At 40.9% G+C, this 17,341-nt stretch overlaps 1 protein-coding gene across 2 annotated transcripts in view; it reads left to right on the forward strand.

The window, feature by feature from the left end:
* The window catches only part of ap3b1a (adaptor related protein complex 3 subunit beta 1a), a 56,465-nt gene extending 51,451 nt beyond the window's left edge, over positions 1-5,014 (forward strand). For both annotated transcript variants that reach the window (XM_087843894.1, XM_087843895.1), the window contains one exon: positions 4,117-5,014. In XM_087843894.1, the coding sequence (XP_087700020.1) occupies positions 4,117-4,270 (154 nt within the window). In that variant the 3' untranslated portion in view covers positions 4,271-5,014. The remainder of the gene's footprint in view (positions 1-4,116) is intronic.
* The last annotated feature ends 12,327 nt before the right edge of the window (positions 5,015-17,341 follow it).

A 17,341-nucleotide genomic window follows, 5' to 3' on the forward strand; every position in this document is an offset into this window, starting at 1 on the left:
ATTCACTGTTTCAGCTGTTTGGTGGTTGTTGAAATTTTGTGAGTTTTAACCTGAGATTCTGGCATCTCAGGCAAAATAAATTTATATTAAAAAAATCGATTCAGATTCAGATTTTAATTAATCGATTTTAATCGATAAATCGATAATCAAAACCCACCCCTAAATATATCATGGAGCCTGGTAAAGTGAAAAGCATTTGCAGTCTTGTTACAGTCCAGTGTCCTGCTGGGAAACCATGTGGATGTGACTTACCCAACATTAGACGGTGGTTTTAATGTTGTGACAGATCAGTGCATGAAGCAGTGTAAAGCAATAAATCTTTATACTTCAGAATCTGCAGTGAAAAAAAAGATTAGCATAATATTAGCACCGTGTTTGAGTACTGGTGATAATTTTACTTGTGGTATTTGTGTGTTACTTTTCCCTCCTGAATAACACCCCAACCCACACACACAACGCCAAGTGATCGATCAGATCGGATACACCCACTGAGAGCTTATTGTAGAGGTCACTCTGCATTAAATGTGGTATGTGAGGTGACCTCCAATCTAGGCCCTGTTTTTCTGCTCTGATCTCCCTGGAGAAAGGCCTCTCTAATCTTGGTAAGATCACACAGGAATCTCCCCTTTGCAGAGTGAGACTTGGACTTTAATGTAGAAATAATGGATGGGATTTCAATATGAAGCCCAAGAATGATACAGTTCACAACACACACTTCTTGCTCATGAGGCTTTGTGTTATAGATCACAGCGCTCTAGTCGGCACAGGTGCTTTTTAACAAAGTAACAGCCTGACTCCTCCCAACCCCCCCGCCTCCCATCTACATCCCTGCATTCCCCTTGTTTATCAGCAGGGTGCAGCACTGCTTTTCCCAAACAGGCATGAAGGCTGAGCGGAGGTGGAGGGGTGGGGATGCCACTGAAACACAAAAATTGATTGCTGGAAAGGAGGATGGCAATAAATCAAGCAGGAAAGCAAATGTAGAAAACGCTGTTCTTGTTTATGTCTAAACAGGCGGAATAGAATAAATGTGCTCCATTTTTCAGTCCGTTTGAAAGCAAATTTGATCGAATTTTGCATGCATTGCCAATCCCTCCTGTTAGAGGCTAATTTTGAAAGGCGATAAATAAATAAATAAATAAAAAACTCAGGCGCTTGATTTATAAGCTGTTTATTCTCTTTACTTTACAATTTGATATTATCTTTTTTTTTTGTCTAAACACTGGATTTTCCTCTTTTTCACTGAAGTTGTGTCTGTTTAAAACCGGACTAATTACACAAATGTCCTCTGTGGCAGGTTTATTTTATCTTTTATCTTCTTGTTCTGGTCCGTGTTTGTCCTCTGCTGTCTGTCTGTCCCTCTGCCCTTTGAGTGCAGTGCTGCAGTTTGTCTGTATGGCTTAGCTCTGGAGATGCGCGGAGGGTTCCTGGTTCTAACCGGGGCTAATAGCTTTGGCCATCTGCCTGGCTGCGGTTGAGTCTGCTCGCTTGTGTTCAGCTCTGGTCTGGCCTCACTGACCACTCAGTTGAAGGACACTTGTCCACCTGGCCAAGAACCAGCATGGCTCTAGCATCCAGCTGTAGTCTTCACACAGTCAGCTTCAGCCTTTCTGATTTTGGTGAAAACATACATGATGGTTTTTGGGGTTTTTTGTTTTTTCTTTAATCAAACATGGTTGCATGTTTAGTTGAGATGCGGGTGAGGAGTGTGTACTTAATCCATTCTTGCGTGCCGAGCCGTATCCTCTGGGCCTTCGCTGTCTTCTCCGCGTGAGGCTGAATGTAAAGGTGAAGCCGACGTTGTGTTTCCAGTGACGGGGTGGAGGGGAGGCAGATGGCACACACAGGCTCTCTGCACTGAGGAGAATCACAGATAATTGGAGAGTGATGCTTAGCCGCAGCCCTGCCGATCGATGCCAATCCACCTGCTCTAAGTCCAGGGGTTATGCTTTGCTTTTCTTTCCATACACTGCAATTAATCCAGTGTTTAGCCCGATATGTGAAGAGTGCAGGAGAATACCAATGACCCATTTAAGGCGCGCTTGACCTTAATCTTTCCCCCTTTTAGTCCTTAAAAACGCGCAGAGATTGTCTGATGTTTATGGTGTTTTTTTTGTTGTTTGTTTTGTTTTGTTTTTTGCACCTGCACACAGCTACAGACGGCAAAGGGAGAGTATTCAAAGCAAATACGCTCAGAAATCAAACCCAATCATGTTTCTTTCAGTCGCTCTTATTACCACACGTGAACAAAAGCCCATGGCAGCGTCTCCTGAGACGAAATAAAAGCAGCCTCGGGGTAGTGTTAACTGTCTGAGTAAATAAAAGATTTATATCCTAAATCTATTAGCAAAGCCACAGGGACCACATAGACACCTTAGGCTGTTTGACAGTGGGGGGAGGGAGGGTTAGGGAACAGGGCAAGGGACAAGCGTTTATGTTTAGATTTGTTCGTGATTCTGCGGTGAAAAAAGAAGAAAACATTTCCTTAGCACAAGTAGGATTTTGTTGTTTTGATTGGAATGCAGTGCAGCTGAAGACACATCCTGCACACAGCTGGAAACCTAGATGAATACACATGCCCGGAATTATTTAAAGAAATAAGAGCGGGGCAAAAGAGGTTGGTACTTTTGCAAGAGAGAAATTCATCCTCTTCATGAATGGCTGCTGTTTCCTGCTGAAGTGGCTAATATTTTAATTAAGCCTGAGGAGGACTCTCTCTCTCCTCCCTGAGAGCTCCCTGATAAACTCCCTCTTCTCTGTTTATGGTAATTTAGCAGCATCCCCAGAGACACGCCACAGACACACTGGGCTTCATTGTGTACGCATGTGCCCCCCACCCTCCTTCCCATCTTTAACGTGTGCGCGCTAATTGGTGGATGTGCTAGTCGCTCCCACCACGCAGCCTCTGTGACGGCGCCTGTTCACGGGCCATCCTGTGGGGGCTCTTCACAGGCTTTAGTCAGGCCTAAGTGGAGCTCTTTGTGGGCTGTTTGTCAGGCCTAAGCGGGCTGCCACGGGGGGTCTTTGTTGCGCGATGTAGTGCTAAATGGAGGCAGATGGCTGAGAGTTAGCCACGTGAGGCTCAGAGATGCAGAGGGCCAAAGGGGGGCAGGAGAGGGAGCCCGGCACCCTCAAAGAGGGTCACACTGGGTCATAGCCCCTGTCTGCCTCTTGTTAGCACTCTCAATGGGGACCATGTGTGCACAGATATGCCCCCAGTCTACAGGGGATGGTATCCAAGGAAACGGGAGGCTGAGAATTCTCCTCACTGCCCACAGGGAGTTGGTTGGACGGAGCGTCCCCCATACTGGTCTCGGGGCTCCCACACACTCACAGACACTCGGAGTCCATAAAAACAGGAGAAATTGAGTTTGACTGACTGCAGGGCGTGTCTCCTCCCTAATGAACTGTCTGTTGCATTGCTCTCTGTATTTCCTGTCACATCGTTTTCCTCTTTTGTCTCATTGCCTAATTTAGGGTAATTACAAGGTGTGAGATGTTAGAGAAGCTTCCATTGCAAAGATTTATGAGTTTGGGGAAACAATGCAATTATCATTTATCAGTGTTTATGTGGATCTGAAGGGGTAAAATTTTAGTAAAGTTGTTATTTTTTGTGCGTACAGCAGAGATTAATAGATATATGAGCTGATATCACAAAAACATTTGTGCTAATGTTTCTGTTTCAGTTTTTTGCAGACAAATGTTCAGATGGTGTGATGAATGTTTGAAAGACTTTAAAGTTATTGGGTATTAAATAACACAAACTAATCAAGCAGACAAAAATGTCAGCGCTGGGGTCAGCGATCAGCTGAATCTGCATTTTAAATTGCAGTATTGGCTTAATATCTTTGTTTACTTATAGGGGGCAATGTCATTCGCCTGGTTTATCGGTTGTTATCAGCTCTACACTGGACAGGTTCAAAGATAGTCATCAAATAAGATCAGTAATCATAAAAATTATAGAAATTTGTATTTATCGGTGGTATAGAATTAAACAGTCGCTCATAGTATGACCCATATGTGCCTTTTAAGGTCCCACTCTCAGCCTTGCACTTCAGTTCCTGGTTTCTTCTTTGGTTGTTTGAAACTGATCCAAGTGTTCCTCCTCTCCTGCAGGTTTGCTGGGCAGACAGTCAGCAGCAGAGCTCTGGTCTTGGTGTCTCTAGAACTGAGCGAGTCCTCGGGAGCGCTGCTCACCATCAACACAGAAAAGAGCGTCATGGCCTCCATGCTGCTCCGAGACCTCAAACAAGCCCTCGCCCAAGCGTAGGATCCTCCCCTCTTTTCATCTCGCTGTAATAAAAAATAAACGGGGGCGACGCTTAATTGAAGATTTCACCAAAATGCAGAAGAACCATAGCGAGAAGTGTTCACAAAGAATGAAGTGTAAACAACTGAAAAATGCTATTCAGTGTTTATTTCTGTGGCCTATGTGTTTGGAAACAGAATATCTTCAAACACGGGAATAATTGAAATCTTAAATCTTTAGAAGCCTCACGGAAGTTAGAATAAATTAGAATTAAACTGAACTTGCTGTCGTTGTGTTTAAGTATTTCCAGACACAACTCCATGGTAAAAATATCCGACTAACTGGCCATTTTCCTCGGCAGTAATTACTTAAATCTCATGCTGTTTATGGTTTGATGAAGCATGATAATGTACCAACATCTGTACATACATTTGGGGGGAAGAACTGCATCACCGCTCCACTCACAGTGCCAACATGTCTGTGCCTCTGCGATGTTTCGTTCGACTTCTTTGCTGCCAATAGGGGGGGGGATGCTCTGTGGCATTTTGACCCACAAACACAATGTCAAATCATAAAACTGTATGAATACCGTGACACCAAACACTGATTCAGTTTTACATTCTAGTCTTGAAACGTTACCAAATCACATTTGTTACAGTGCCTGACATTATCAAGAAAACCAAACATCAGACTCGGATCTCCAAGAGTGTTTTTTATCTGTACTGCTACATCTCAACAATAAAAATGTGACTTTACTAAAACGAAGTTGTGTCATGCAGTCTAGTCATTTAACAGAATGTGGCTGAAACAAAAATTGAGCTCTAATTGGCAGGCTGAGGCTGGTAACGTTTGCACAAGCCCCTACTTGTTTGCACTTGTTTTAAATTAGAGAGGTTGATTCCTCTTGAATCACTGCCCTCCTACAAGCTAAGCTCATTCACTTTTAAAAGAGAGCGCATTATATGTGGAAGCAGAGTCAGTATAAACATGAGAAGAACACCAAATTTAGTCGTAGCTTAGTTGCAAACTGAGAAAAGTAAAAGTAAGGTGCAAGATTAGGTGCACCATAAAAAATGTTTTATGGTAATTTTTGCAGTGCAAGATGCATGAGGACTTTGTGTATGTACAGCCATGAAAAGGCTTCAACTTGACTGTTGAGCAAAGCTGCTTCTTGCAAACTAAAACCTCTGTGCCGTCTGAAGGCAGTTCTGCCGTGTCGCTCATTGTTGAGTAAAGTTGTGCAAATGTACGTGATGTGTTTGAGCACTGAGGAGGCCGGTGGCGGAGTGTGCTTTTGCGTCTGGCTGTCTTTTCCGGCTCATAAATAGCGTCTCTCTGAGGGCTGTGGTGAACACCTGTTAGCTCATCTGTCACAGGAGCTCCACTCGCATCCATCACCTCTCCCTCTGTACTCATTCCCTCAGCCAGCTGTTCCCATTACACACACACACACTGTGTCAGGCCTGCCAGACACACACACCTTGCATTTCATCATACAGATCCACACGGAGAAGGTTTCCAAAAATACTTGCATGCTTTACAAGTTTTCACACAAAAAGAAAGACTTTCTTTCACATGAGGCCCACAGGAAGCAGTGGGTTGGGCAACTTGTTGGTGATTATATGATTGTGTCTATGTGACTGGCTCTGACACAATCAGCCCAGATTTCTGCCTAAAAGAAGACTCGTTTAAGTTACAATTTCATTGTGTGTGTATCGAAGAATCTGATTCGTCAGAGGCTGAATGAGGATATCTATATCTGAGATAGTGAGTGACTTAGCTGGTAAACTAGAGGTGTTAAATGAGGACAGAATCATCCACTCATTCATTAAGTCAAGCACCTAACCCTTTAAACGTGTACCTGCCCTTGCTAATGACTAGCCTCAATTGGCAAGATATTCACAACCATATGGACCATTTAAATAAACAATCATCATAACACACAGGTGATGCTCAAATTACAATTTTCTTCTCGAAGTAACAAAGTGAGCAGATTTCAGAACCAGAAGCAACCATATTTGGATGAGAGAGTGGGGTGCAAACAAACAAGCTAGCACTAGCAAGCTTAGCAAGTCGTTTTACCAGATAGAGATACCTGATAATTAGTGCATATAGGATGAAGTATGTGGAACATATGAATAAAATAGAACATAACCAAACAATTATCAGGTAACTGTTTTTTTTTTAAGCTTCAGAAATCATTAACATCAACATGACCGCGAGGGTCAGATTAGCTGATGTTGAAGCCCAGAAAGCAGCTAGCGGTGGCTACAGACTAAGCAGCCAAGCCTGTAATATAGGGTTTAATAGAGTTTAAATGACTGGGATCTTAACATGTTAGATGCTCCACATGTTAGAGCAGAATTTTAGCGGCATGACTGCATGCAGGTTAACAGTCCATGTGGAGAGCAAAAGAGATATTGCTCTTAATTCGCTATTATCTGACAATGAAGTAACTTTCTTTATGATCTAATTATATTCTTAAACAACACTGATGGATAGAACTTGAGGATACCTGCTGGCTCCCCCAGAACCACAGAAAATTTTCCAGTTGGCCCCCATACGCTCAGTCAGCAGATTACCTTACTCACTGAGATATTTCCCAAAAAAGAGACATGTGTTGGTTTTCACTAAACAATATTGAATATTAAAGAATATTATTATAATTTTGTGATTTAGGTTCAGTCTGAAAACACTAAAGTACAAATCCTGAGGTTATTTTAAGTAAATAGCCCATGTCCATGTCACAGTATTGTCTGTAGTCAGAAGCCACGAATACCTGGTTGGTAACATGATGATGTCATAATGTGTGATAGAAAAGAACCTTCAGCGGCCTAAAATATAAACGGGTGTCAAATCTAGTTGCTGAACTCCTGATCGTGTAGGAGACGTTGGCGTTAATATGTTGGTGTACGATGATGAGCATAAACGGAAGAAGAGAGCAGCAAATGGTGGAAAGGTTTGAATAAACATTAGAGCCTTACTTCAGCGCTTGCTGACTGATTGTTTAGGGTTAAATAATCCCTTAGAAATAGAGTAATTCATCTTTCATTTGTTAATTTAATTTTTAAAATTATTTCCAGCTACAGAAATAACTCGTTTAACATCTTGGTGATGAATAGATGCTTTTTGTCTGACTTCAGCTTCATAATGTGCATTTAATTAACGGAAGCTTAGCTGGCTCTGGTTTATCGTCTTTTTATAGCTGTGCAAACAGAATCACTTTGGAAACCTCAGCATAACAATATAAGACTCACAGATACTAGAGCAGAGCCGAAGGCACCTACATATAGGCCAGGTGCAGGATAACTGATGTTGTGAAGAAAAATGGCATTATACTGTCAATAGGTTGTATATGGACATATTTTTAAGTAACTGGACTGATCACATGTCAAATCATCAGAGGTTAATGTAAACACAAGGATGATTGATATCGGATAAGTAGCTATGAAATCTATTACAGACACATTAACTGTGGTGATCATCTTACTTTCAATAAGCAACTTTATTTTCCTTAGCATGTGGTCATAAAGCAAATACTAAGGAAAAGAGCACCACTGCACTGGATTTTCTATCAATCAATATGCAACTGAAGTAGAGACTAGTGATCATGTTACACCTCCCAGCAACCTCAAAATCCAAAGCTCATCTAATGGCCAACTGAGGCTGGCTCCTAAAGCGAGTTGATCCCAACAGATTCAGATGTTCAAATGCTCAACTTCAAGCATCATTAAAGATTTTCTTTAGCATTTTAAATTCATATTCTGGAACAAAAAAACAAAACAAAGCATATGTATAGTAATTGTGTGGGAACATGACTTGCTGTGAATTGCAGACATTTAAAAAGTTTGTGCTTCAGCTTTAGTAAGTAAAGCTATAGTATGTCATCACTTTGTTACTTAGCACTAATTATCAGATATCTGTGTGTGCGTGTTCCCTACTGAGTCCCTAGTTCCCTAATGAGTGTGACTTGCTAGCTAAGCTTACTAATGATAGCATTAGCATTTCACCTTCTCACCAAAATAAGGTAACATTTTAGGGTAAATAAAATGTAAAAAAACAAAAAACAACACATGACAGAGGCTAAGATGCTGACACTGTGATTAAAAAATGGGTCTGTGCTACTCTGTGCTAGTAGCTCATCACCTACTAGATTTCAATCATATAACTTTGAAGAAAGAATGCTAACAAGCTAAACTAAAGCAGACATGGTAACATAGCAGAATAGAATTACCTTTATTTTCATTGTACAACCTCACTTGGGCTGACAAAATCAAGTCGTCATAACATAAAACATTACATTTTCAGGGTGAAGACTTGGTTTAAGGTTGGATAAGTCTCTAGAAGATGAATGTAAGTCAGTGCCATGTGCTCTGAAGTAATGGAAACAACACTGTGTGTGTGTGAGTGTGAGAGTGTGTGTGCATGCGAGATCTGTCTCCCAGTGTTGGCACCTGCTATAATGGGCTCTGTGGAGGGAATGGGAGAACAGGCGGCTACCTCTCTTCCCCTTCACCTCTCCCTCAACACTCCTGCACGGTGACAGCTTGATTCGGTTCCCCTCACTGGGCTGCAGCACAGTGACATGATGGGCCTGTTCACTTGGTCTTATCACAGCCTCTGTTTGAACAGAGCAGAGCGAGATGAAGGGAACGATGGCGCAGAGAGAAAGAAGAGCCTGGCTCGGGAAACGCCTGTCTGACCTTACCACCGAGAGCGACTTCTCATTAGCCTGTGCAGTCTGATCAACCCCTCGTTCATCTGACAAGGAGCCACGGATAGTGCAGACAAAGATACAGCACGCGTAAGCAAAGACGGCAGTGGCAGTCCAAATTATTCCTTCGCTACATTTCGAATTTTAGTTCTGTCATAACAATAAAATTACATTTACATTTGTTTAATCAACATGTCAGCTTCTCTTACAGACTCAAACAAAGCAAATAGTACTCTTAGCAGCTCTTTCTTTATCATCGTCTCCCACTTATTTGATTTATCAGTATCTAAAAAGCCATTCACAGACAACACATGAGCTCTCTCTCTTTATAACCCTTTGGAAATCTTTACTGTTCAGTTATCTTTTAGGGTGTGCTCTTCCACTCTTACAAAAACCAATAAAGGTCATGTTGTGAATTATAATTATCCAACACTTTTCATATCCCCTCTCGTCCACGGGTGAAGACTGAGCTAACAGCACGGATGTATTATAAAGTGATGGTAACATATTCATACTGTATACTAGCCGTAACCTGGACTATGACCCACTGGTTTTTAATGGGTTTTTAATGACATCATTAGAACCCCAATGATTCTCACTATTGCCATCCTGTTCACCATTATTGTCACCACCACAATCATTATCACCAACATCACCTATTGCCATAATCTTTGCTATCATCATCAGTGCTGTCTTCATTACCATCATAGTCACTATTATCACCATTATCATCATCATCATAAACACCATAACCAGTACTATGAGTAGTAGTGTAAGTGGTTTGGAAGAACTATCCCTTATGCAACATTTTAAGCGCTTGGTCAGGCATTGGAGTTAAATGTGCACACACACATAATAATATATATATATAATCCAAGTCATTAGCTTTCTCGCTAATGGCTTGTGATTGATAAGTTAATAGCTAGTAAGTGTGGGTTTCATAATAAGATCTGCCTGTTGCTAATCACTTCCTGTCTCTAGAAACACTCATTTTGAGGTTTTAAAATAGGACTTCACAGCAGTTGCCTCCATCTCTTTAACTGTCTGTGGTTTGCACACATGAGCCCCGGACAGTGTCGGGAGAATCCGATTAGAGACTGTTGGCCTTCTTCATGTGATGCACACGACAGATGTGCTTCAGCTGTGTTCTTACTACTGAAAATTCTTTGGTTTAAGTGGGGGAGTTGTCCGGGCACAGCATGGAGGCTACAAAACACATGGCGACCCCTCGCTTTCTGTGAATTAACCGGACTACTACCTGTGCTCATCTCACATGGGTGATCAGACTTCACACAGACTTTGTACCAAGGTAATGGCAGATTAGAGACTATTTAATGTCCAGGCCAAGTCCCTCAGACATTTCTGGTGTCACGTTTACCCTTGTTGAGTAATCTATATGGGGGGAAAAAAATCAGGGTTGCACAACAGCTTCATGTTTCCGAGGGTTCAGTTGTTTTTATAGCAGGTTAACGTTATCAACGCAATACATTATCAATGGTTAGAAAAAGAATAGGGGAATGCCTACAGTCAGATTTGAGATATTCATTAAGATATTTTCGCCCAATATTTATTTATCTTTTTCCTTTTAAGAAGCTGATTGAGATCGCCCATTAGCTGATTCCAGCCCTCAGGCCATGTTTGGCTCACGTGTGGCCTACAACAAATAATATCACATAAGACTTAAAGTTCTGAAAGTAAAAAATGTTTCAGGAAAGTACATTATGTCAAAAATAAAGGTGACACTTCTTGGAAAGAACCTCACATTTTGTTTCGATTTTTCAGTTATTGCCGTTATTATGCTTAAAGGCACAGTGTGCAAAATCTCACCACTAGATGTCAGTCGGCTAAGTTCTGTTTTCTGACCCATCCCAATTTAAGTGCATAATCCTAGCTATGGTGGCTGCTGTAGGACAAACAACTCGTTCATCTATTCAATTTTTTTTATACATGGTAAATGGCCTGCATTTGTATGGCGCTTCACTAGTCCCTAAGAACCCCAAAGCCCTTTACACACTCAGTCATCCACCCATTCACACACACACTCACACACTGGTGATGGCAAGCTACATTGTAGCCACAGCCACCCTGGGGCGCACTGACAGAGGCGAGGCTGCCGGACACTGGCGCCACCAGGCCCTCTGACCACCACCAGTAGGCAACGGGTGAAGTGTCTTGCCCAAGGACACAACAACCGAGACTGTCCAAGCTGGGGCTCGAACCGGCAACCTTCCAATTACAAGGCGAACTCCCAACTCTTGATCCACGATCGCCCATAAAACTATACAGGGCCTAATCACAACAACAGTCGCCTCAAGGTGCTTTATGTTGTAAGGTAGACCCTATACTGTACTGTAGTGAGTCTGAGCTCCGTCTAAGTCCTCTGTTTACCTCAGCTGGTGTCCACGTCTATTTGCTGTGGAGGAGGCTATAAAACTTTGTGAAAGGAGTTGGATATGAGGCGATGAGTCAGTAAGTGACTCATTGTCATGATCATTGACAATGATCATCATCGACAGTGATACTGAGGTGAGTTGTTTAGGTTATCCTGAATTTTTCAAACATAAAACGTAGCAATTTTTGCTGCTGTTAGCTACTATTAGTGAAACTTTCTTTGAAATGGATCCACTTCAAAGACAGTTAGCAAATAAACTCATACAATGTGAGAATGTAATCAAAATGTTTATCAGAAGCAAAGAAACTCAAGCCTAAAATTAGATGATATAATGTTAGCTCATAACCAGCTGTTGTTGTTTAAGACAGGAGGATAGCGTGCCTGATCTGCTGTCAATAAATAACTGTGACAATATCGTGACCTGACTTTAATTCAGGAGATGAGGCCTGAGGTGTGGAGGAAGAGGATGAAGTGGAAATGAGGGAGGAGGCAGAATGAGAAAGACATGATAAAAATATACACGTACAAATGTTAAATGGTCATATATAGTTTAAAGAGGTATTTTTAAACTTTGAATTAAAAGGAACTTATAAGGCATACGTAACCGATCTGTAACCACAAACCTTAAAACACAATTAAGTGGGATGGTGATGTTGATCTTGCCCACGTTTCTATTGTGTAACCTCAAAAAAAAAATCACCTACTGTGCCTTTAATGCTGTTAGCCCATGAGTTTAGCTTTAATAATTCTGCTTTCTGACACAAAGAATGGCCAGACGTTCCTAAGCTTTATAACCACAATTATTACCCAAGCTTCGTAAAAGAGAGCTGACTTAAAAGAAGGGGCGAGGAAGTGAACTGGGGGGCTGGACCAAGACCTAGTATGAGATACAAAAGGAAAGTTACTGGAGTCCCAGAGGAGTCACATTACCTCAAAAACTTTAAGCTCAGAACTTTACGCAGAGTAGATTTGCTCCTTTCTCGGATTTAGATGACATGAATGTGGTTTGATCGCTAAGGCCATATTTTATAGATTGACTTACCACAAGCTGTTGTAAAAACAATTAATGGTGACAGAAGACTGATAGGATACAAACAAAACAAAGCTTAAAAATATGCCTGGCAGATTAATTTATGCCCAGTGGGCTAGACTGCTGTGGAAGTGAAAAAATATTCTGGGTGGTTAAATTGATGCCTGGATATGTTAAAGGTTTCCAACTCAGGGCAATGGGAGATCATTTAGGACGACGATGATAGAAAATCTCCTTAAGCTCAGTCAAAAAACTCCCATTTTTACTACGCTGTTCACTTTGAAAGTGTTATTTTCCAGACAGCATATATTTTCACTTTTCACATGTATTTACAACACAATTCTTTCCTTAGATTTCATTTAAATTGCCATAAAAAGTTAATTTAAACAAAAACATGTCTGTAATTTCCTTGAACTGACCCTTTAAACTATCTCATGAAACACACACATATGCACGCGTATTTGATTTGTTTCTCAGGCTGATTGGTAAAAGTCTGCAGTGCATAAACAGCAACTGATCATTTCACAACACGCTAATGCAGTTAATCCTCTGGAAACACAAAATTATGCTCCCTTGATGAGCTGAACGCACTTAAAACACAGACCCGCGCGGCAACGAGAAGATGTGTGACATCTGAGGAATAGGTGTCATATCTTCGCAAAGACGTTTTCTTTCTTCTTCTTCCCTGAAAACAATCACAGTGTAACTTCAGTAGACCCATGGGAGCAGTAATTGTGGTGATTATGCTTAAATTGATGCTTCACAGCTATTCCTGTGACTCCTGTATTGTAATTTGATTTTTTTTCTCCTACTGAAGTTTCTTTTAAATGCTTCCTTGGAGCACAGAGACTAATGACTACATGTTTGCCCAGTGAAATGTTCAATCAGAGGCTCATTAGGAGGACAGACACATTCAGCTCCGCTGATTTGATTTTTCACTTTCTTTTTTGGTTTCCCACATTTATCGATCTACAGTCCAGAGGAGATGAGGAGCGAAGGGTTTCTGATAGGTTACTTGCCGAAATATGCTTTTAAAGATGTCACTGATGTAGTCTGTACTTACATGGTATTTCATAAGTGACACTATAAATGAAATGTGTGATAACAGTTAACAGGTATTTTCTATACTAATATATTTTTACTTTTTTAGTGAAAATAAAATACAAAGTAGAATACATATATCGGTTTGTGCTTGTCTTTTAGATATTTCAAAAATAAAAAAGTGCCTTAATCTTAGTAAAAAGAGTATTCGCTGCCCGCGTGACCACAGTTTGGTCTGCCGTCTCCTGTTCTACCGTATCCCAAAGCTGCTCTGTTGGATTGAGATCTGGTGACTGTGGAAGCCGTTTGTGTAAATTATCATGTCTGAGATGATCTGAGCTTTGTTACACGGTGTTGGAAGATTCCTACCCATCAGAGGATGGGCACACTGTTTTGACAAGGACTGGGAGTAGTGAGCAACAATTCTCAGGAAGGCTTGGGTGTTTTAGCAATGCTCAGTTGGTACTAAGGGGCCCAAAGTGCACCAAGACAATATCCCCCACACAGTTATACTACCACCAGCCTGACCCTTCGATATAAGACACGATGGATGCAAGCTTTCATGCTGTTTATATCAAATTATGATCCTACACTCCAAACGTTGCAGCAGAAATTAGCACTCATCATACCAGGCACTGTTTTTACAATCTTCTATCATCCAATTTTGATGAGGCTATGCAAATTGTAGTTTCAGTTTCATGCTCTTAGCTTACCATCTAACTCAGCGGTCCCCAATCTTTTCTGCGTCATGGACCAGTTTATGTCCAACAATATGTTCACAGACCAGCCTTTGAGGTGTTGCGGATAAATACAACAAAATAAAACCAGTAGCGGTACCCAAAAAAAGAAGATTTATTCATAACACACGGTAAAAGACCTGGGGAAACTGAGTTAACAATAAAAATGATAAAAATGTAACGATAAAAACCCTTAAAACCATACATTTCACACCGGAGCCTCAACTCTCGTGGCCTGGCACCAAACAACTCACGGACTGGTACCGGTCCATGGCCCGGGGATTGGGGACCGCTGGTCTAACTTGCACTCAGTGCTTCTCATGCTGTAGCTCTTCTGCTTCAGTTGCTATGTGGTCAGGTTGTAACGAGTGACTGTTTAAGCTACTGTTGCTTTCCCATCAGGTTGATGCAGTCTGTATATTCTTTTCTGACCTCTTACATCAACAAGGGTCTTTCTCCCAGAGAACTGGTGCGCAATTGGGAAAATCCCAGTAGATCAGCAATTCAACACATGTTCAACATTACTTAAATCACTTTTCTTCCTCATTCTGAAGCTCGGTTTGAAGATCAGCACCTCGTCTTGATCATACCTAAATACCTAACTGCACTGGGTTTCTTTCATATATTTGGCTGAGTAAATCTTTGCATTCACAAGCAGTTGAACAGATGTATCTAAAGAAGTGGACAAATAAGAGTACGTTCCAATGTTTTTTGAAAAAAGAAAAAAGAAATCACAATGAATCACATTTTTCACAATGAGTTTTTTTTTTTCTCTCAAAATCTCCAGAAATCTCCACGTGACCATCCAGTTTGATTTCTATCAATATTGTGAACATTTCAACAGGTGGTGTTTGCTCAGATATTATTCAGGCTGCAATTTGCCGAACATTTAATTCTTAAAAACATGATGATTAATTTTTCTGGCTGTTAAATTTCGTTCCAACAAAATGAAACAAGAATTGAATATGGCTTCAGATTTTGTTCTGAATTTCGTATTCAAATTGGCTCATATGTAGGTCCATAATCGCTTGTTTTCATCATTTATAATTGTTATACAACAGAATTTGTTTTAACTGGGTAAGAAAACTGAATAAGATTCATTGTGAAATCTAAAAATAGTTGCAGTTTCTCATCTGAACTGAACATTTTAATATGATTTTCTTAAAAGAAAATGTGGAACATACTTGAGGTTTAAAGGTCTGTGCTCTAGTTTACCCACCCTTCAAATGAAAAAGAAAGCCCGGCCACTTGCTAATTCTTTCAAAGGCGACATTCTTCACCTTCTATTTTCTTATTCTTTCAAAAGAAGCACAGCTCACCGAGGGCCGTCTTGCAGGTGCTTTTAACAATTGACTCATGCTTGTAGTTCCCCCTTGTTACAGAGAAAGTGTGCACAAAAAGAAAACACATTTATGGTCAGGCTTTAAGAAAAAAAACCCGCCACTAGCCTTTAATTAGCATTTTATTGCACTTTAAAAACCACTCAAGTGCATTAAAAAGTGATCACACAGTCAAAATGGAGATTGGCTTCTTTAGTAGTGACTAGGGGGTGGTGGGGCAGGTGGGGGGTGGGGGTGTGTGTGTGTGTGTGTGTGGGGGGGGGGTGTTTTTAAAAAAGGCTTGATTGTGTGTGTCTTCACACAGGGGTAAACACATTTTGCACTGAGACACACTCTTTTGCACGCGCCGCTGTGATTTATTTGGGGATACACACGCAGCGCAGTTGACAGGTTAAAATGAGTTAATATAAGTTAATAAGTTAAAAGGGGTGAGAAGAAGGTGAGTGCTGTTAAAGTGCTCCGCTGTCCTATTCGCCACCAATTTGCCCCCATAAAGGCTTGCACTAAAGCAGACTCCATCTGACATAGTGGCATATTAGTGGTGCAAAAAGACACATAAACCTCAGTGATTCACGCGCACAAAAGCCCCCTCGCCAAGTCTCTCGACGCTCCTAATGAAGACCTGTATGTGACAGCGAGCGCACAATAAAGCACGGCGAGCAGAGTGCCAGGGCTCTCTGCCTGCAAACACTTTGCATCTGCATCAGCCTTCCGTTCCTCTCAATGATTATAAAAGCCGGAGCGGAGCCTGGAAATCAGAGAAGAAACGCCTCTGTGTGTGTGTTTGTTTCTGCTTTCAGTGAATGGGATGTTCATTCAAGGAATTTAGTTGCATTTAGAAAATTGACTGTGCCCTTCCTCATGATTTGGTTACTGACAGCGGTCGTATCTGCTGTTTTTCTTCTTGTTACACAGTGCATTATGTTTGCATGAGTTTATTTCCCCTTAGAACACAGTGTATTTCTGCAGTTATTGCTAATAATCGGAGCTTCAACCACGCAGATGAGAACAGTGAGGATTTGTACCTTTTGTTTGTTGGTCTTAATGTGCATTCTGGACTGTCTGCCTCTAACACCTCTGGGAAGTAGAGAGTTTACACTTAACAATTCACTGATTAACTGAGAAAATAAACAGCATCAAATTATTTTTCTTGGCATTAGCATCTCTTAAATCTTACTGAACCTACCTGCATTTATTGTGAGGTTTACCAAATGCGCTCTTTCATATTAAAAAACATATCGATTTTGCCAATACTTAACTGCTTTATGAACACACCATGATAAAACCTGCCAAATTTGTGATCTCTGACTATCTTCTGACTTAAAATCATAAATTTATAACTAATGAGCGCCAAGGTAAAAAAAGAAAAAATATATATTGTAAATTATAATAATGAAATAAAACATTAAGAAACACTATCCATACCTTCTGATGGTGGGCATTATTTAACCTCTGATAAAGTTTGTGAACCATTTGAAATTGCAAAGTTTTCTGGGGTGATTGGTCTTCAGCTAAATCACAGCTGTAGGCAAACTCAGTTTTTAGTGAACATGTTTCAGTCATGGTTCAGTCTGGAAAAAGTAGGTAAGTCAAAGTCAACCCCCCGCTCATGAATCATCATAAATATCCATGAACAGAATCTGTTTTGTGGGAACAATTATAGCAGCTTCTTTTAATTGTACAAGCTTTGCAAGTAAATACAGGAAACGTCTAATGGAGATGCTGCTTGCATGGATCCAAACATTTGAATCACTCCACATAATGGAGTGACTTCTAGGCCGAAGACTGTGTATACTGAGTGCTACAGGGGGCTGATGGTCAGCTAATCACCGCCATGC

Source organism: Neolamprologus brichardi, chromosome 7 (assembly GCF_056152115.1).
Source record: "Neolamprologus brichardi isolate AB-2024 chromosome 7, ASM5615211v1, whole genome shotgun sequence".
Lineage (NCBI taxonomy): Eukaryota > Metazoa > Chordata > Actinopteri > Cichliformes > Cichlidae > Neolamprologus > Neolamprologus brichardi.